Below are 22,501 nucleotides of genomic sequence, written 5' to 3'. Positions count from 1 at the left end.
GTGAGGGGTCTGGGGACGCGGCTGAAACAAAAAGCTGTGCTATCCTTGTTGGAGGGATGTGGAGTAGAGTTGCTCTGCATACAGGAGACCCATTTAAATAGAGATACAATATACCGGCTGCAGAGCAGAAAATATCAATTTCAATATCACTCTGTTTATTCGACATATAGCAGAGGGGTGAGTGTCTTGGTAAAAACGGGGGTGAATTTTGTATGCAAACGGGTTAGCCTGGATGAAAAAGGCAGATACATTTTCTTACAGTGCCTAATTGAAAATAGAGAATGTATGCTGGCAAACATCTACATCCCTCCACCATTTAAAATGGAAGTGCTTTTTAAATTACAGGAATTTTTAGTGGGGATAGATGGTGTCCCTATAATAATAGTAGGGGATTTCAACACGGTATTGGATATTAAAATTGATAGATTCCCAGAAAAAACACTGGCGGAACCAGCTTGGCAGGGGAGGTTGGGACAGTACCTGGAAGAAGTAGGATTACGGGATTTATGGAGAACTGGGAACCCGGGAGTTCGGCAGTATAGTTGCTACTCGTCCACACATACTACGTTATCCAGGATTGATATGATACTGGGGAATGACCTGGCCTTACAAATGGTGGAAAAGGTTGAATATCAGCCCAGGGGGATTTCAGATCATTCCCCAGTGACAGCAGTATTAAAAATGAGAGAACGTAAGGTACAGAGGTTGTGGAAAGTGAACCCGCTCTGGCTAGAACTGATAAAAAAAGAGACAGAAGAATGCCCTGAGAGAATTCAGTGGGAATTAAAAGAATTTCTAAAAAATAACCGGGGTACAGTAACATCGGGGATCCTGTGGGACACTCTGAAAGCTTTCTTAAGGGGCCTTATGATCCAATCAATAGCAAAAATAAACAGGAAATCTAGGGAACAGGAGGTACAAATAGGGAGAGAAGTGTCAGAGGCTGAAAGAGATTTTATTAGTGACCCCACGCAGGGCAAAGAAAAAATCTGGTTAGATAAACAAGAAGAACTTAGGTTATTAGCCCTAAAGAAAGCAGAGATTCAGCATATGTTCCAACGCCAAGCCTCCTTCGCGGAAGGGGAAAGCGTGGGAAAAATGTTGGCACAACTGGTGAAGAATAACTCGGGTCCTTCCTCAATCTCGGCGATTAGGACATCTGAGGGAAAGGTTATAACAGAAACGGGGAGTATTTCCCAAGCATTTGAAGGATATTATAAAAACCTATATACTGCACAAAAAGTGGGGATGGATGAGCAAATGGAAGCATTTTTAGGTCAATTAGAGGTACCATGTTTGAAACAAGAAGAAAGAGAGGAACTGGAAGCCCCAATAACTTTGAAAGAACTTCAGGAAGCAGTTGCGAGTATGCCAAATCAGAAATCGCCTGGGCCGGATGGACTACCGATTGAAGTCTATAAAAACTTTGGCGAGATACTGATTCCTGAACTTCTGGAGATGTTAAGAGGAGCATATGGGGAGGGTAAACTGCCCCCATCAATGATGGAGGCGGTTATAACCCTGTTGTACAAAGAAGGGAAGGACGCCTTAGATGTTGCAGCGTATAGGCCAATCTCTCTCCTGTGTACTGATACAAAGATATTGGCCAAGGTATTAGCGACTAGGCTTAATCGAGTCATAGCAAGATTGGTCCATATGGACCAAACAGGGTTTATAGCCAACAGGTCAACGAGTATAAATATTAGAAGAGCCTTTTTGAACTTGCAGGTCCCAATGGATAACGATACTCCGGGTGCAGTGGTGGCATTGGATGTAAGGAAAGCATTTGATAGCGTAGAATGGGGATATATATGGAAAGTTTTGGAGAAATTTGGCCTGGGTCCTTCCTTTATAAGATGGATTAGGATGCTATATGACAAACCTAGTGCGAGACTAAAAATTAATAACGAGTTATCCGGGAAAATAGAGCTGGGGAGAGGGACGAGGCAGGGGTGCCCATTATCACCCCTGCTCTTTGCATTGGCCATAGAGCCCCTGGCATGTGCAATTAGAGCAAACCGGGATATTGTCGGCTTTGTAAGAAAAACTGGAGAGGAAAAAATCTCACTTTATGCAGACGATATCCTATTGTTCTTAGGGGATATGAGATACTCACTACCAAGGGCAATGGAACTGGTGCAAAGGTTTGGAGGCTTCACTGGGCTGGAGATAAATTGGGAAAAATCGGAATGTCTCCCTTTGGACCCAATTGGTCAGCAAACGGCCCTGGGAACCCCCCAAATGCCAATGGTGGATAAGTTGAAATATCTGGGAGTAACCTTGTCAAGGGATCCTAAGCAATATATAAGTTATAACTTAGTCCCATTACTGGCTAAGTTTAAACAAAAAATTGCTATATGGAAACGATTGCCTCTCTCGGTCGCTGGCAGATGCAATCTGATAAAAATGATATGGATGCCCCAACTTTTATACATATTACACAATGCCCCAATATGGATTAACAAAAGTTGGTTTGATAAAATCGAGATGCTGTTTAGGGAGCTAATATGGAGGGGAGGACAGGCTAGATTGAAATTGCGGATGCTTCAGCTACCGGGAGAGGAAGGAGGATTCGCGGTCCCTTATCCGGAGTGCTATTTTTGGGCGTCCCAATTACAACAGCTAGGGGGGATCGATGAGAAGAACGGAGGAACCCCAAATGGGAGATTAGTATTAACAGGCTCCCCACATAGTACCCTGATCGAGACCCTGGAAGCGGACTCATTCCAGTGTAGATGTCCTACAGTAAAAATGATGTTAAAGCTATGGGGTACAGTTAAAAAAAAAATGGGATATAGTGAAATAACAAAGTATACGCCTCTATGGAACAATAAGAAGCTACAGGAAATATGGCGGGTTGGAAAAATTGCAGATTGGGAAAAATGTGGTATTGTAAGGCTAAGCCATCTATATGGCGGCAAGGGTATTAAATCTTTCGACCAGCTGCAAAGAGAATTTAAGATATCACAAAATTCATTCTATGCCTATATACAAGTGAGGCATGCTTTAAGGACCCAGTTTGGAAACCTGTTATTAACATGGGAGGAAATGCCCTTGCTATACCCAGTAGCACAAGCAGGACCCACTAAAGGATTAATATCTAAATTCTATGCCCAGCTGGGTGAACAGATTAATAGTGAGAGGAAAGGGAGGGTTGAGAAAGGGAAATGGGAGCAGGACCTAGGTAATATAACACGAGCACAGTGGAAAAATATCCTAGCGGCATGCCCAAAGGTCTCGGTCTCTCCTCCTCAGAGGATTTCCCATTTAATGGTAATTAATAGAGCATACTATACTCCCCAGAAATTATTTAAATTTGGTAAGAGAACAGATGACTTTTGCCCCAGGTGTGGGGGGTCAGGGAATTTAATGCACATGCTTTGGAAATGTCCCAAATTATTTAGATACTGGGAAGGAGTGGTAAAGATAATAAGTAGGGTTTTTGGGACGGTAATAGAGTTAAATCCCATAGTGTGCATTTTAGGCTACAGAGAGGAGGAAGTAGAAAGGAAGGGAATAACAACGGCAATCCTAAGATGTTTATTTCAAGCTAGAAGGATGATAGCTAGGAGATGGCAATCAAAGCTACCCCCTACAGTAGAGGATTGGACAAGGGCGGTAAATGACTATCTATGTAAGGAGAGGGCAGTATATGCAAAACGAAATAACCTAAAGGAGTTTAATAGGAACTGGCGAGAGTGGATAGAAGTGATGCATACCCCAGTTTAAACCATGATAGGAAAGGGAAGAGGGGAGGGGGGATGGGTAATGGGAAGGAGTAGGGTAGGGTACATTAAAGGTTTGGGAATTATTATAACACATTTATGCTATACTGTAGGATAAAAGCACCAATATATATATAAGAGGGGAGGGGAGGGGGGGCGGGGTTGATAGAAGGGATGGGAGGGAGGGGTGGGGTTATAACAATAGGAAAAACGTAGGAATTGCAAAAATAGTGATGGTAGGAGAAGGGGGGATATGGTACTGTTTAGATAATGTGCTTTTGTTTTTTTTTGCTAATTATATGTGATGTATGGATGTATCTTCATGTCCCCCTTCCCTTCCTAGAACTCTAAAACTCAGATCTCGGAAGGGAAGAAAGAGGTATTTGAACCCTGGTAATGTTATTTTAAAATGTGGTTTGTATAAATGTGAAAATTTAATAAAGATTAATAATTTAAAAAAAAAAAAAAAAAAAAAAAAAGAACTTTGTTATCCCACCAAAATTAAAACAAAACAAAAAAAAAACAGACCCAACTGCACATGATAAAATAAAACATTGATATACAGTAAGTGCCCCAAAACGGCCAGCTTGGAGTGACCCTTCGTTTTCATATATAACTATCCGTAATGATGGCAAAGCACAGATCACAGGATCTCTATAGATATACACCGATCAGTCGTAACATTATGACTATCCACCTAATATTGAGGCGGTCCCCCTTTTGTCCTCCCCACCAAAACAGCCATGACCAGTCAAAGCATGGATACCACTAGACCTCTGAAGGTATTCTGTTGTATCTGACGCCAAGCCAAATCAGTAGCAGACCCTTAAGTCCTGTAAATGGTAAGGTGGGGCCTCCCTGGATTGGGCTTGTTTTTCCAGCACATCCCACAGATGCTGGATTGGATTGAGATATGGAGAACTTGTAGGTCAAGTCAACACTTCCAACTTGTTGTGCTCCTCAAACCCTTCTTAAATTCATTAGACCAGGCCACTTTCTTCCATTGCTCTGTGGTCCATTTCTGATGCTCATTTGCCCATTGTAGGTGCTTTCGGCTGTGGACACCGGTGGGTCAGTATTGACACCCTGACTGGTCTGCGGCTACATAGCCCCATACACAACAAACTGCGATGCTCTGTGTGTTCCGACACCTTTTCCAGCAGAACCAGCATTCACTTTTTTAGCAATTTGATCTCCAGTGGCTCTTCTATTGGATTGGACTATAAAGTCCAGCCTTTGCCTCCCACCTCAATGAGCCTTGACCACCCATGACACAATCCCCGGTTCTCCAGCTGCCCTTCCTTGGACCACTTTTGGTCGGTCCTGACCACTGCAGACCAGGAACATCCTACAAGAGCTGCAGTTCTGGAATTGCTCTGACCCAGTCGTCAAGCCAATACATTTTGGCCCTTGTAATGCCGCGTGCACATGACCGGATTTTTCAACGGACTAGGTCTGACGGGCTTCCAGACGGACTTCCGGCGGAGTTCCAATGGACTTTCTGAATGAACGGACTTGGCCACACACAAGCACACCAAAGTTCAATGGATTCGAAACGTGATGACGTGTGACCGGACTAGAATAAGGATGTTCATAGCCAGTAGCCAATAGCCAGTAGCCAATAGCTGCCCTAGCGTCAATTTTCGTCCATTGGACTAGCACACAGACGAACTGATTTTTCGACCGGACTCGAAAGATTTGAAACATGTTTTATTGCTAGGTCCGTTGGACTTTTGGGGAAAAAAGTCCACTGGAGCCCATACACGATCGTAATATCCGACGGATTCATTCGAAAAGTCTGAACGTGAGTCACTCAAATCCTTATGCTTGTTCATTTTTTTCTGCTTTCAACACATTTCAGGAGCAACATGTTCACTTGCTGCCTAATATATCCCACCCACTTTCAGGTGCCATTCTAACGAGATAATCCATGTTATTCACTTTACCTGTCAGTGGTCATAATGTTATGGCTGAGTGGTATATACCTAAAATATTTCATACCCAGCCAAATTTTTCATCATATATTGCAGTTACATCAATTCACTATTATATTTTAGTTGCGGTCAGGGACAGTTCAAGGTGAAAACCAAAGACTGTTCCATCAGACTTGTTTGCAGCAGAAATATAGATGGCCTCAAATGAATTCCCTTCTCACAGGCATTGATAACACTCAAGAACAGAGAATTAAATTAACAGGAAAAATAACCACACTGTTGTTCTCCTGACTTCTATCTAAGACATGTAGGTTTCTCAAATATACATGGTAAGGGGCATGATTGTAAAAAAAAAGATCACAGACCAATGTGTTCAGGCCAATTCATGAGAGAACCCTGATGAAGTCAGGCGACGAGTGACAATACACGTAGGGCGGAGCCAGGTGACGTCGGACCTGCAGACCAGAAGTGAGCTTGCATCCTGAGTGGATCTTCTTTTTCTATAAGATTCTAAATACACTATATGTGAGTGCATCTCTTAAAGGAGAAGTACAGCCTGATCGTCTGTACAAATTCCAACACGCAAAATTCCTACGCATGCTCGGAAACGAAGCATTGAACTTCATTTTCTCGGCTCGTCGTAGTGTTGTACATCACTGCGTTCTTGACGGTCGAAAGTTCAGAGAACTTTTGTGTATCCGTGTGTATGCAAGCCAAGCTTGAGTGGAATTCCATCTGAAAAAGCATCCATGTTTTTTCCGACGGAAAATACGCTCGTGTGCACGGGGCATAATACCTATATCTTGGCTATAGGTCAATATATGAAGGTGAGGGAGCATCTATCCACTCCAAAGTGGTGCACAGAGTGTGGAAGTGTGTTTGCAGCACTGGACACTTGGGATCGCTATCCTTTATGCATGTGGAAAATTACACTGGAAGTAGTTGAAGACATCATGAGAAATTGGATTATGTTTTAGGCCCTTTATAGATGTTTATGCATGTGTGTTGTTTTCTTAGCCTACATCGGTATGAAAAAAAACGATATACAGTTTGTATAAATAAATATATATATCTATATACACACTATATTGTCAAAAGTATTGGGACGACAGCCTTTAAACACACATGAACTTTAAAGAGGAAGTAAACCCTGATGAGTTTACTTCCTCTTTCATTCCCTGCAAAGGTAAAGCATAATGGACTACTATGCATCGCATAGTAGTCCATTATGTGTCACTTACCTGACACAGGAGCCAGCGATGTCACCGCTGTCCCCTGTAGTCCGGCGCATCCATCTTCTCGTGGGTCTCGCTGCTCCACCGCTGTCATTCGGCATGCGCACGCGTGGCATATTCGTCGTTGACGGTGCCGCGCTCAGTGCGCCTGCGCGTCGCTGTCTACGGCGCATGCGCCGTAGACAGCTGTCACAGTCTTTTAGTAAATATCTCCTAAACCGTGTAGGTTTAGGAGATATTTCTGGGACCTACAGGTAAGCCTTAATCTAGGCTTACCTGTAGGTCAAAGTGTGTTGTAAGGGTTTACAACCACTTTAATGGCATCCCAGTCTTAGTCCGTAGGGTTCAATATTGAGTTGGCCCCCCCTTTGCAGCTATAACAGCTTCAACTCTTCTGGGAAGGCCATCCACAAGGTTTAGGAGTGTGTCTATGGGAATTTTTGACCATTCTTCCAGAAGCCCATTTGTGAGGCCAGGCACTGATGTTGGACAAGAAGGCCTGGCTCGCAGTCTCTGCTCGAATTCATCCCAAAGGTCTTTTATCGGGTTGAGGTCAGGACGGTCAAGTTCCTCCACCCGAAACTCGCTCATCCATGTCTTTATGGACCTCGCTTTGTGCACTGGTGCGCAGTCATGATGGAACAGGAAGGGGCCATCCCCAAACTGTTCCCACAAAGTTGGGAACATGAAATCATCCAAAATGTCTTGGTATGCTGACGCCTTAAGAGCTCCCTTCACTGGAACGAAGGGGCCAAGCCCAATCCCTGAAAAACAACCCCAGACCATAATATTTTTTTTTATTGAAGGGTTTTGGTTTTTAGCTTATGGTGTGTCAATAAGTCTTTTTTTCTTGGTTCCCATGTCCAAGCAAATATTCGTAATCTGCCATCTACAAATCAAATCTGGTCACTGTCATAGACAACAGTTACCGAATATAGGCACAGCTGTGTCGCCTGTGATAACAGTGATTGCCTATGGATACATTGACTCTAAAGAGCTTATCCAGTAAGGCAATATAAAGAACAATCATTATATGCAAATCATAGTAAATTAGTACATGGAGGCAAGTCTGGGAAACCACGAAATTTTGGACTGCAATGGGTTACTGCCCTTTGCACAAAGCTCTGCCGCATTGAACCAGCCTGTACAGCATTGGAAGTATTTGCACACAATGACCCAGATTTAATAACAAAGCATTGTAACTCAAGTTTTGTGGGGAAAAAAAAACAATCCCCTCCAGGTAAACTATATATTGTAAACTTTTTTTTTTTTTGCAGATTCATACCTTACTTCACTCGGAAGAAATTGCTGTTTGTTTCACCGAGTCTTTTCTCACTGATTTTTACATTATACTCACTTGGCTCGTTGCCTTAAGCCTCCTACACAACGATCGACAACAAAACCGTGGATTTTTTTCTTCGAAGGGTGTTGGCTCAAACTTGTCTTGCATACACAAGGTCACACAAATGTTGGCCAACAATTATGGACGTAGTGATGTACTACGTGGTTGTTCAGCTCTTTAGCGCCACCCTTTGGGCTCCTTCTGCTAATTTTGTGTTAGTAGAAGTTTGGCGAGTGTTGATTCGCGCTTTTCATTTTTGGGCTTTTCAGTTTGTTTCTGAGCGGCCGTTCGTCAACCAGTTGCGGAATCGGAGATGAGATAACGTGTTGTTTATTATTGGCCTTGGAGTTATTGCTTTGACATTATTTTTTTCGTCGAATAATGATTTGATTTGGTATATTTTCTATATTTTTGGATGCATAGAATGCACTTTTTGGTTAAGCTTTATTGGCAGTAGGGATGAGCCGAACACCCCCCGGTTCAGTTTGCACCAGAACTTTCGAACGGACCCCAAATTCGTACGAACTTTAGAACCCCATTGAAGTCTATGGGACTCGAACGTTCGAAATTAAAAGTGCTAATTTTAACAGCTAATATGCAAGATACTGTCCTAAAAAGGGTTTGGGGACCTGGCTCCTGCCCCAGGGGACATGGGTCAATGCCTAAAATGTTTTTAAAAATGGCCGTTTTGGCGGGAGCACTGATTTTAATGACGATTAAAGTGAAAAAAAAAAGTGAAATATTCCTTTAAATATGGTGCCTGGGGGGTGTCTGTAGTATGCCTGTGAAGTGCCACGTGTTTCCCGTGTTTAGAACAGTCCCTGCACAAATTGACATTAAACAGAAATAACGTCATTTAAAACTGCTTGCGGTTTTAATGTTATATCTGGTTCCTGCAATATGGTTGAAAATCATTGAGAACAATGGCATGGGTAGCCCTCCCTGCCCATTACCAGCCCCTTTGGGTCTTGTACGCATATTAAGGGGAACCCCGTACCCATATGAAAAAAAAGGAAATGCGTGTGGCCCCCAGGCCCTATATACTCAGAACAGCAGTATACAGGCGGTGCAAACAAGACAGGGACTGTGTAGGTTTGTTGTGTTAAGTTGAATCTGTTTGTAATTTTCAACTGGTACATTTTGAAAGTGTAGCTCCAGTCAAAAAAACTATTTTTAAGCTTTTTGGAAAACATAGGGAAGGGTTATCACCCCTGTATAATTTGTTTTGCCGTCCATCTTTTTTCATCTCACTTGCTGTTGTCTCCTTCCATTTGCAAGTAGGAGATGTTTGTAAGTTGGATGTTTGAAAGTAGGGGCCTGCCCTATATGCTCTGCAGAAATGGCGGAACAAGGTGTTGGTTTTACCACAACATTGTAAGCCCTCAAAGTGACTCTTGGTGGGCGCTGGAGCGCCCTGCTGTGAACGATTATATCAAGAATTGTAATTACATGCCATTGTTGAACAGTGGTAGAAAAATTTACCTTTGGTGGTTGTGGTGCTGGTGCCACAACACTATAAGTCCTCACAGTTACTCTGGGTGGGCACAGGAACGGGCCCTCCTGTGAAATATTATATCAAGAATTGTAATTACATGTCCCTATTAAATCGGGGCAGAAAAATTGGGCCTTAGGCACTGGTGCTGGTGCCACGACACTGCAACCTCTCCCATATACTCTTGTTTTATTGCAGGAATTAGCCCTGCTGCAAAGCATTGCATCAAAAATTGTAATTAAACGCCCCTGTTAAACAGGGGCAGAAAAATTGGGCCTTAGGCACTGGTGCTGGTGCCACCACACTGCAACCTCTCCCATATACTCTTGTTTTATTGCAGGAATTAGCCCTGCTGCAAAGCATTGCATCAAAAATTGTAATTAAACGCCCCTGTTAAACAGGGGCAGAAAAATTGGGCCTTAGGCACTGGTGCTGGTGCCACCACACTGCAACCTCTCCCATATACTCTAGTTTTATTGCAGGAATTAGCCCTGCTGCAAAGCACTGCATCAAAAATTGTACTTAAACGCCCCTGTTAAACAGGGGCAGAAAAATTGGGCCTTAGGCACTGGTGCTGGTGCCACCACACTGCAACCTCTCCCATATACTCAATTTTTATTGCAGGAATTAGCCCTGCTGCAAAGCATTGCATCAAAAATTGTAATTAAACGCCCCTGTTAAACAGGGGCAGAAAAATTGGGCTGATGGCATCACCCAGAAACAGAAATGTTCTTCCAACATATCAGCGGAGGAGGAAGAGGATAGACAATCAACATAACAGGACAGTCACTCAGCATCAGCATAGGCAGTCTTGAAGGGATGTGATATTTAAAAAAAAATTATTTGGTTACATCAGCTTCAGGTGCTTGGTAGCTGTGGGTGATCCAAGACTGATTCATCTTGATGAAGGTCAGTCGATCAACTGATTCGGTGGACAGGCGCACCCTGTGATCAGTAACAAAGCCACCAGCAGCACTGAAGGTGCGTTCCGAAAGAACGCTGGATGCAGGACAGGCCAGTAGCTCAATTGCATACTGTGCAAGCTCTGGCCAGTGATCCATCCTCAAGACCCAGTAAGCCAGAGGATTTTCGGTGGGAAAGATGTCCAAGTCTGACCTTGCCCCTAGGTATTCCTGCACCATGTAAATCAGATGCTGGCGATGGTTGCTGGAACCGATCATACCTTGGGCCTGCGGACTAAAAAATTGTCTGAAAGCATCAGTCAGACGGCCACCTTCTCCACCGCTCCTTCTGACCGATGCCTCAGCAACACGTTGTCCAGGACCAGGAGTTTGTAACCTCCCAGTCTCTGGGAACGCGTTGCACAGACCTTTCTGCAAGGCCTCCCGGAGATGTCTCATCCTCTGCTCCCTCTGCGATGGCAAGATAAGGTCCGCAACCTTACCCTTGTACCGTGGATCAAGGAGAGTGGCCAGCCAGTAATGGTCCCTCTCCTTGATCCGAAGAATACGAGGATCCTTCCGCAGGCTTTGCAGGATCAGGGTGGCCATGCAGCGTAGGTGAGCTGAGGCATTCGGTCCGGAGTCCTCTGGGTCACTAAGGGCAACATGAGCCGCAGCTACCTCCTCCCAGCCACGTACAAGTCCACGTGTTTCTTGGGACTGTAAATCATCCCTACAAGACTGCTGCTGCTGATGCTGAGTGCCAGCCTCCACCTCCATGCTGACACAATCATCCTCCTCCTCCTCTTCCTCCTCCTCATCCTCTTCCTGTGTGATGGGTGGCACAGCAGGAACACTGTCTGGATAAAGGGGGCCTTGAGAGGCAAGGAAGTCCTCCTCTTCCTGCCTCTGTTCTGCCTCAAGTGCCCTGTCCATTATTCCATGCAGCGTATGCTCCAAGAGGTGGACAAGAGGTACAGTGTCACTGATGCATGCACTGTCACTTCTCACCATCCTTGTGGCCTCCTCAAACGGTGACAGGACAGTGCATGCATTCCTGATCATGCCCCACTGACGTGGTGAGAAAAAACCGAGCTCCCCTGACCCTGTCCTGGTTCCGTAGTCGCACAGGTACTTATTGATGGCCCTCTGCTGCATGTGCAGCCGCTGCAGCATGGTCAACGTTGAGTTCCACCTGGTGGGCATGTCACATATAAGGCGGTTCTTGGGCAGGTTCAACTCCTTTTGGAGCTCAGCCAGCCGAGCACAGGCATTAAATGATCGGCGGAAATGCACACAGACTTTCCTGGCCTGCTTCAGGACGTCCTGTAAGCCGGGGTACCTGCCCAAGAACCGCTGCACCACAAGGTTAAGGACGTGAGCTACACAGGGCACATGGTTCAGTTGTCCCTGTCGGAGGGCGGAGAGGAGGTTAGTGCCATTGTCACAAACCACCATTCCTGGCTTAAGCTGGCGTGGCGTCAACCACCTCTCGGCCTGCCCCTGCAGAGCTGACAAAACATCCGCCCCAGTGTGGCTCCTGTCCCCCAAACAAACCAGCGCAAGCACGGCATGGCATCGTTTTGCCTGCGTACTTGCGTAGCCCCTGGAACGCCTACGGAGCACCGCTGGTTCTGAGGACAGAGCACTGGAAGAGGCCATGGAGGAAGAAGAAGAGGAGGGGGTGGAGGAGAGAGGTGTGTCACAACCAATAGTAGCATTTTGGAGGCGTGGTGGCGGAACAACCTCCAACACTACTACACCTTGTCCTGCATCCTTCCCAGCTGCCAGAAGAGTGACCCAATGGGCCGTGAAAGACAGGTAACGTCCCTGTCCATGCCTGCTGGACCATGAGTCAGCAGTAATATGTACCTTACCACTGACCGCCCTGTCCAGCGAGGCAAGGACATTGCCTTCCACATGCCGGTAGAGAGCCGGAATCGCCTTCCGTGAGAAAAAGTGGCGTTTGGGGACCTGCCACTGAGGAACCGCACATTGTACAAACTCACGGAAGGGGGCCGAGTCTACCAACTGAAAAGGCAGCAGTTGAAGTGCTAGAAATTTAGCCAAGCTAGCATTCAACCGCTGGGCATGTGGATGGCTGGGAGTGAACTTCTTTCGCCGGTCCAGCAGCTGGGGCAGGGACATTTGCCTGCTATAATCGGATGTGGGTGTACCGCTAGCAGAGTTCCCGGAAGCACTTGGCTGTGACACACCTAATTCTACACCTTCATTCCTCTCAGAGCAGGTTTCAGAGAGGACTAAAGGTCTAGTGGGGTTGGAGATGCCAGCTGATGAGGAGCAAGGAGAGGTCCGCTTTGTTCTTTGGTGTGGGTCTTTGAGGTACGCTTGCCAACGAGCTGCATGGCAGGTCAACATATGTCTGGTCAAGCATGTGGTCCCCAAGCGGCTGATGTTTTGGCCACGCGAGATACGCTTGAGACATATGTTGCAAATAGCAGTGGTGCGATCTGATGCACTCATCTCAAAAAAGGCCCACACCAAAGAACTTTTAGAATAACGCGCAGAGGAAGCGCTCTGCGCAGGCGGAGCTCTGCGGTGTGATTCAGTCGGTGTGCTGCCCCTAAGCTGGCCCCCGGAGGGCATCCTGCCTCGTTGGACATGTGCCTCCTCCTCCTCCTCCTCCTCTCTCCTACCAGGCACCCACGTGGAGTCAGTGCCCTCATCATCCCCTCCCTCTTCATCGCTGTAGCAAACCTGGCAATATGCTGCAGCTTGTGGAACATGACTGCCAGATTGCTGTCCTTCTTGAGCATCCCCTCTCTCTGCATTCACGCTACTGCCTTCCTCTAGCTGAGTGTCATCATCAGAGCCTACAAAACACTGGGCATCCTCCTGGAGCATTTACCCAACACTGTGCTCAAAGAGTTCTGGAGACTCCTCAGGAGGACGTGGTGGGTCTAGGGAAGGAGTCACTGATGATGATATTGAGACGAGGGAAGACGATGCGTTGGCAGCTGCTTTGCTAGTACCCTGAGACTGGGTGAGAGAGGATGAGGAGGATGAAGAGGGCTTGGTCATCCACTTTACCAAGTCGTTGGCATGTTGCGGTTCAACATGTCCAGCTGCCGAAAAAAAGAAGGACAAGCGTGTCCCATGGCCACGTGCTGATGACAATACACCGCGTCCACGACCAGCACTGTTGTCTCTAGACACAGAGCCTGCTTTCCCTCTTTTATCGGCTCGCGCCTGTCTGCCTCTCCTTGCTGGCCTTCCAGACATGGTAATGGCCTGAAGGGAGTTGGGTAAAACAGCAGTTGGGTAGTGTATATTGTGCTGGAGGCACACAACACCCACTAACTCCTGCAGATGCCTTTAGTATAGAACACCAGAGATAAAGTGGTATACTGTAATGGAGTCACACAACACCCACTAAGCCCTGCAGATGGCTCTATTAGAGAACAGCAATAAAGGGTAGATACAGGTGTATATTGTGCTGGAGGCACAAAACACCCACTAACTCCTGCAGATGCCTTTATTATAGAACACCAGAGATAAAGGGGTATATACAGATGTATACTGTGCTGTGCTGGAGGCACACACAACTTCCAATAACTCCTGCAGATGGCAAGTGGGCTCAAATAGAGAAGAGCTATGTAGGTGGATATAGCGGTGTGTACTGGGTACAGAGCATGCAGGCAGCACGCACAAGCTCCTAACACTACTGACTGCAAGCTCTATTATAAAAGATAGATCACTAGCTATATAGGTGAGGTGAATATAGCGGTGTATACTGCGGTCAGGGCAAGCAGACAACAACCACTACAGAAGAGCAAGATCGCAAATCGGCCGATAACGATCGGTGTATACTGTGTTGAAGGTACACAGAACACCCACTAACTGCTTCAGACGCCAACACACTACACAAGGCCGCCGCACTGGCGGCCTTATATAGTGTGGGGCGTGTACTACACAGCCTGAGCTATGATTGGCCACAGGCATCCTGCCTGTGGCCAATCATGGCTCTCCTCGCTGCTGGCGCTGTGATTGGACAAGCATGCGGGGTCACAGTGCATGCTTGGCCAATCATGAGCCAGCAATGCACTGCGATGACGCAGTGCATTGTGGGCCGTGAGCGCCACACGAATTTGGCGCGAACGGCCCATAACGTTCGGAATTCGCCGAGCGGGCGAACAGCCGATATTCGAGCCGAACGTATGTTCGACTCGAACACGAAGCTCATCCCTAATTGGCAGATTTCATGTCTAAGGCCGCGTACACACGCGCGGACTGTTCGCCCAACTTTGTCCGTCCAACAGTTTCGGCAAACAGTCCGCTCAAAATTAGCATGGACGGACATGCCCACACACGACGAACGAACAGTTTGCTGAAACCGTGCGCGATGACGTGAACGGCACGTACGACGGGACGAAAAATACGACGTCCTATACACTGCATTATAGCTTTCGGCGTGAAAATCCTTTCTGAGCATGCGCGCAACTTTGTTTGACGAACAAGCCTACACACGGGCGGACTGTTCGCTCAAACAAGGTTTCAGCGGACAGTTTTTCGGAATTTCCGAAAAACCTTGTCCGTCCAACTGTCCGCTGAAACTGTCCGCTGAAAGCCCACACACGAGCGGACTGTCCGCCCAAACACTGTTCAGCGGACAAAGTTGGGCGAACAGTCCCCGCGTGTGTACGCGGCCTTATTTTATTTGTTTTCTTTTTTTAATGCACAATAAAAAAAAATTGTGTAGGATAATACTTGGCTATGTGTTTTACTTGGTGTATTTGGTACACCATTGGGATCCGAGACACCTTCAAGTTACATTATTTCAAGGAAGCTATGTGTGAATTTTTTTTTTTACATTTTTAGAAAATTCAAGTGACAGTTTGGGAGTAGGCAGTTACATTTTAAAAATTACAATGTAAAATTGACAAGGGACACCAACATAGTTGTATCTTTGTTCTTAAAAACTACGGGATAATGGTGTTGTGGTAAATTGTACAAATAAAAAAAAAAAAAAACATAATAATATTATCCTTGATATCACTAGAAAACAAAAAGCCTTTGAAAATGTGTTTGCATCAGTATCACCAGCAAAGCAGCTTCATTATTATCCCATTAAAGAAGAAGAGAATTGTGCGCTGCATTTACAGATTTCATAATTTGCTGCGTCACGAATGTTAATTCTCCATTACGAACGCTAGTTTACAAGACCGACCGCTTCTGCTTTCCGAGCATGCGTGTTTGTACTTTGGACTTTTGTCCAACAGACTTGTGTACACACGATCAGAAAGTCTGACAACACACATTTGTTGGTGGAAAATTCTACAACATTTGTCCGATGGAGCGTACACACGGTCGGATTTTCCACCAACAGCCTCACATCCAACATTACCTGTCAGAAAATTTGATTGTGTGTATGGGGCTTTAGTCTGCATTATACCCAGCTGGTCCAACGTCTACATTTTTCCACTTGGTCCAAAGTCTTAAGCCGCGTACACACGGGCGGACTGTCTGGCCAACTAAGTCCGTCAGACAATCCGACGGACAGTCCGTCCTACTTTTGAATGAACGGACTTGACCACACACGATGAACAGACAGTCCGTTGAAAGCTTGCGCGATGACGTGTACAGCACGTACGACGGGACTAGAAATAGGACGTCCAATGCAACCTTCCGCCGTGTAAATCCTTTCTGAGCATGCGCCATACTTAGTCCGTCCAACTAGCCTACTCACGAGCGGACTGTCCGCTGAAACCAAAGTTGGATGGACTGTATTACGGAAATTCCAAAAGACTTAGTCCGCCAGACTGTCCGCTGAAAAAGTCCGCTGAAGCCCACACACGAGCGGACTGTCCGCTGAAATGTGTTTCAGCAGACTAAGTTGGACAGACAGTCCGCCCGTGTGTACGCGGCTTTAGCCTACATTATACCCCCCTGGTCCAATATCATTATTTAGGCCCATACACACGATCAGACTTTTTGACAACAAACATGCAAATTAGCTGTTTTGGAGCAACATCCAACCGCGTGTACGCTCCATCGGACAAACTTTTTTGGTTTTCATCAGACTTTTGTTGGCTGTGCGAACGGACAAACTTTCTGGGAACAAAAGTCTGATGGAGCAAAGTCTGATCGCGTGTACAGAAAACCATAGGACTTTTCTACAAAGTACAAACAGGCATGCTCAGAACCAATGCAAAAGATCAGACAACAATACAGAAGTTGACCAAAGGTGGCGGTAAAGAGCAGAAAAACCACATGATTTGGTGAAAGTTGGCTGAAAAAGTCCTGCTGTGTGTATGCAATACAAGTTCACGGCCGACGCCCTTTGTACAAAAATCCAAGGGAAAGTTTGTACAAAGTCCTATCGTGTGTATGAGGCTTTATACCCACTTGGTCCAAAGTGTTAGCCTACATTATACCCACCTGGTCCAATATCATTATTATACCCACTTGGTCCAAAGTCTTAGCCTACATTATACCCACCTGGTCCAATATCATTATTATATCCACTTGGTCCAAAGTCTTAGCCTACATTATTCCTACCTGGTCCAAAGTTTAAGCCTTCATTATACCCACCTGGTCCAATATCATTATTATACCCACTTGGTCCAAAGTCTTAGCCTACATTATACCCACCTGATCCAATATCATTATTATACCAACTTGGTCCAAAGTCTTAGCCTACATTATACCCACCCAGTCTAATATCTTCATTTTACCAACTTGGTCCAAAGCCTTAGATTCATTATACCCACCTGGCCCAATGTCTTCATTATATCCACTTGATCCAATGTTTTCATTATACTCCCTAGTTCAATGTCTTAATTATACCCACGTGGTCCAATGTCTTAGCCTTCACTATACCCATTTGGTCCAGTGTCTTCATTATAAGCACCTGGTCCAATGGCTTCAATGTACCCACTTGGTCCAAAGTCTTGGCCTTAATAATACCCACCTGGCCCAATGTCTTCAGTATATCAACTTGGGCCAGTGTCTTCATTATACCCACTAGGTCCAAATTCTTCATTATACCCACATGGTCCAATCTTAGCCCTCATTCTACCCACCTGGTCCAATATCTTTATTATACCCACATGGTCCTATATTAGCCCTCATTACACCCACCTGGTCCAATGTCTTAATTTTGCCCTCTTGGTCCAAAGTCTCAGCCTACATTTTACCCACCTGGTCAAATATCATTATTATACCCATTTGTTCCAATGTCTTAGCCTTCATTATACCCACCCAGTCTAATATCTTCTATACCCACTTGGTCCAAAGCCTTAGCCTTCATTATACCCACCTGGCCCAATGTCTTCATTATATCCACTTGGTCCAAAGTCTTAGCCTTCACTATAACCATCTGGTCCAGTATCTTCACTATACCCGCATGGTCCAACCTTAGCCCACATTACACCCACCTGGTCCAGTGTCTTCATTATACCCACTTGGTCCAAAGTCTTAACCTTTATTATACCAACCTGGCCCAATGTCTTCATTATAATCACCCACGCCCAATGTCTTCACTATATCTACTTGGTGCAATGTCTTCATTATACCCACTTGGTCCAATGTCTTAACCTTCATTATACTCAGCTGGTCCAATGTCTTTATTATACCCACATGGTCCAATCATAGCCCTTATTATACCCACCTGGTACAAAGTCTTAGCTTTCATCATACCCACCTGGTCCAGTGTCTGAGTTGTAATGGGAAAAGCATCAATGTCTACATCACGTTAGGGGAGGGTGAGCCAAAGAGGGTTTCTCATAAAACAATTTAACTCATTGTAGGGGATGCCAGACATATAACTTTGGGCAGACCTCATGGAAAAGCAGTGCAATAATCATACAAGTAGAAAGTGAAATTTCTGGGTGTATTTGGTACACCATTGGGATCCGAGACACCTTCAAGTTACATTATTTCAAGGAAGCTATGTGTGAATTTTTTTTTTTACATTTTTATAAAATGACATGGGTGGCAACGTTTAAAGGAGACTTCATTGCTACCTTAAATTACAAAATGACTTGTTTAACACTTTTATATGTAATAAACATTAAAAAGTATGGGTTCTACTTTTAGGTGGCATTAAATAGCTGGCTCACACTTTGAGAGTGTAGGGAACTCAGGGTAAAGTGGGCTTTTCCACTATCTTTTTCAACTGCGTGGTTAAGTAACATTGAGAGATTCCTTGCCCTGCAGATGATGTATACAATGGGACGGGGATGCTTGTGACATCAGTGACCTAATATGGACACATTCAGGTTGAAAAAGTACACAAGTCCATCTACTTCAACCAATAGAAGAGAATAAAAATATTGTCACTGACCTGAAAGGCAGGTTAGGCTTCCCTGAAGGGATGAGTTTTCAGGAACAAAGTAAGATATAGTTGGATAGAATGGCATAGGGAATTCCAGAGGATGGGAAGAGGCTCTGGAGAAGTCCTGGAAGTAAGCATGGGAGGAGGTGATGGGGGAGCTCAAGAGCAGGAGGTCTTGGGAAGAGCAAAGAGTCAAATTTGGGTGATATTTTGAGATGAGATTGGTTAGGTTGGGGCCGAGTTGTGGATGGCTTTGTAGTTTGTTGTTATTATTTAGAATTTAATTTTTTGGAAGAGCAGAAATGAGTGGAAAGATTGGCAAAGAGGGGTGGCGGCCCCAGAATGGTTGGTAAGGTGTGAGATAATCTTGCACTGCACATATATACAGCTACGAGACTACAGAACAAAGGTGCCTAGACACAGAAAGTGCACTGCTATTTTTTTAGGAGACATTCAGGGCAAAAGGGTACAGTTTGTAGTTTACTGCTTAGGCAAAATGAATATGTTCTTACCGTCCATCCTGCTGGACAGGAACATTCGCCCGTCACATGATGACACACACCTCCGTTCTGGCAAGGACAGCGAAGCTCACATAGTGCCCCATGGCTTCCTGATGGGCACAGCTCCTCACAACTACCATGTGAACAAAAAACAAAAAAAAAAAAACAATCACACGTAAGAATTTACAAAAGAGCACAAAGACGTTCTACAACTAAAATGTGTCTTCTTGGCTTCAGTACACTTGTATACAACGCACCATAAATAGTTTAGAATCCTAACGGAACCCTGAGTTCATCCAAAATATATGGGCTACTTCTAATAGTAAAGATCTTACTGCTCGTCTGCTATACTGATCTAATGGCTTCAATGATTTTTGGAGTCACTGAGCTGAAACGGGTAGAACTTCACTATGAGCTTATCTGTTTTGGGTTTGGAAAGTATTGAAGCCAGAAACAGCCAGACAGTTAGAATTTTAAGACAGAGTTCAGAAATGCGAGGCTACATGTAGGCCACCCCCTAGATGACCAATGTAGTCATTCTCCACTAAGAGGCCACAATGATATCCAGGAGGCCAATTTCTTTATACCATACCTAAATTCAAACTCCTCTCTCTGTGTGTACAGCTGACAGGTTAATAACTCCCCCCCCCCCCCCCCCCCCAAAGGGAAACCCTATCCTTGAGGGCAGCAAGACCAGAGACATTATCCATCACAAGATCTAGTCCATCTAGTACTGACTTGTGCGCAGGAGTGTTTTGTATTCTGCTAATAACCCCCCCAATGCCACCCCTCAGTCCAGCGCAGCACCAACTCCTCCTCTGGTTGAGAGTTATTCCTTCACAAGGCCTTGCATTCATATCCTGCGGTTACAGGCTGTGGACATCTCACTATGTACTTGGGGCCCTATGGGGCACTATGGGGGACAAGGGCTCAGGTCACCCAATATATGCTCCATTTGAGGTGCCCTCTACTCACCATCAGGAGGGTAGACCTCTCCCACTAGCCACCACCAACTCCTGACACAACCATGTCTACTTTTGATTCAGGATCCTGTGCACCTACACCAGTGTAGTATGTTACGGGTTGCACCTGTCCAACTCTTATCAAATTACATACGGTATGTCTAGGGCCTTCTTTAATATTGATTGGACCCTGGGCAAAATTTTTCTTAGGGCCCCCTCCCCCCATGCAATTTCGCTCTCCATCTTCTCTGAGACATACAATAAATAGCAGCTAGACTTAAAATCAGTTTACTGTATCAGATCAGGCAGCGATTGCGATTGGTTGCCAGAGGTTACAGCATATCATTACTGCCTACTGACTGGTTGCTAGAGGTTACAGCACTCCTTAAGGGTCACTGATACACTGATACTGTACAGTAATACTGCTCACTGGTTGCTATAGGTTACAGTACATCATCTCCTCACTGCAAGGGTGCATGATATACATATGAATGCTGCCTTTATTTACATATCAATGCCGTTGGCTTCAGCTATTTACATATGCATGTCACTGCTATTTACATATGAAGGCTGGTCATTTACATGTAAACACAGGGTCTGCAGGTGAGTCATCTGTACACAACAATAGGTCAGAGCTGGGCAGCATTAATAGCAGAACTTCACACTGAGATATCAGGACACAGCACAGGACTAAAACCTCAAGGGACAAGGGAATGTAAACTTGGGATAGTTGGCAAGTAAGAGGCAGCTGCTTTGGGCCCCACAACAATGACAGGGCCCAGGGCAGCTGCCCCTTTTGCCCTGCCTTAAAGACGGCCCTGGGTATGTCTACTCAGGTAATCAGGCAGCCTCGTAAAATAACACACCTTCATCCAGAAGCAAATTTCTTCTTCTTTTACTTGGCAATATTGGTGTACAACTTCCCAACATTGGCAAAGCAAATCTTCTGGTGCAGTGTTAAGTCCTTACAAAGTTTTGGGTGTCTCAAGAGCCATAGCTAGAGAAGCCCATGTGGAGGAACCAAACACAGTTCTACTTAGCACTCAGATCCTTCCTCTTCCTGGTATGCAATTCTCCCCTCTTTACTGGATTCCTGCCAAAAGAGCAGGATTAGCAGGCCACTTCCTGCAAATAAAGGCCCAAACTAATGAGGATAGGTTAACCCCTTCCTACACGCTTATACTGTGTCTTTTGGCAGAGATTTCATTTTTTAAAAAGGTCAAATCCAAATATAAGATCATTAATGATAATTGAATGTGTCTTTTAGCTACTTACAAGGCTCCCGTGTATCCAGGGGCACAGTGACACTCGCCAGTCCTGTGGTCACACGTTGCTCCGTTCTGGCACTGGCACCTCAGCTGACAAGCTTTGCCGTAGGTCCCGGGGTCACACCAGTCTTCACAGCGCCATCCTCTGTACCCTTCAGAGCATACACAGGCACCGGTGATGGGGTTGCACAGTGCCTCATTCTGACACTGGCAGCGGTTACTGCAGTGTGGACCCCAGTGCTCACTGTCACAGCCTGACAAAGAAGAACACAACAAAAAGATTAAGACATCCAGACCAATAAATCTGCCAAATGCAATAATTAACATATGTTTAAAGGGGTTTTTCTCTGTATGAACACCAGCAAGACCCTCATTATGTAGCAGCTTAAGTGATTTGTGATCCACAGTGATATAACCGTGTTGCAGCCTCAAAATTTTATAAATATGAATAGTAGAGTAGGATTTATGAAGAGCAATTTTTTTAGGGCAATAAACAAACTGACATTCCTGATTCACAATGACAGTAACTGATTCACCTCTTCTGCAGAAAAATGCTCCTTCCATTGCTTAACTTAATAAATCTATACAGTTCAGGCATTTGTTAAGCAATAATGCTACGGAAAGGGGACTCAGATATACAAACAGAGGGGTCTCAGACTGTGTTTCACCTTTATTTTCAGGTTAAAACCCTACTAGCCTCATTGGGTTAGTCCACAAATGTAACCTACTAGCCTCTTAGGATATATATACAAAAATAACACACTAGCCTCTTAAGCCGCGTACACACGGGCGGACTGTATGGCCTACTTAGTCCGTCATACAATCCGACGGACAGTCCGTCATAC

At 45.2% G+C, this 22,501-nt stretch overlaps 1 protein-coding gene across 4 annotated transcripts in view; it reads right to left on the bottom strand.

Annotated features, from left to right (window-relative positions):
- LOC143962650 (multiple epidermal growth factor-like domains protein 11) overlaps positions 1 to 22,501 on the bottom strand; it is a 981,904-nt gene that overhangs the window by 376,076 nt on the left and 583,327 nt on the right. For all 4 annotated transcript variants that reach the window (XM_077471986.1, XM_077471983.1, XM_077471984.1 and 1 more), the window contains exons 6-7: positions 21,664 to 21,910; positions 19,439 to 19,559 (exon numbers count right to left, since the gene is read on the bottom strand). In XM_077471986.1, the coding sequence (XP_077328112.1) occupies positions 19,439 to 19,559; positions 21,664 to 21,910 (368 nt within the window). The remainder of the gene's footprint in view (positions 1 to 19,438; positions 19,560 to 21,663; positions 21,911 to 22,501) is intronic.

This window comes from Lithobates pipiens, unplaced genomic scaffold, assembly GCF_037356315.1.
Source record: "Lithobates pipiens isolate NorthernLeopardFrog02 unplaced genomic scaffold, aLitPip1_a1.2 Scaffold_8, whole genome shotgun sequence".
NCBI lineage: Eukaryota > Metazoa > Chordata > Amphibia > Anura > Ranidae > Lithobates > Lithobates pipiens.
This window is presented reverse-complemented; position numbering and strand designations above follow the sequence as displayed.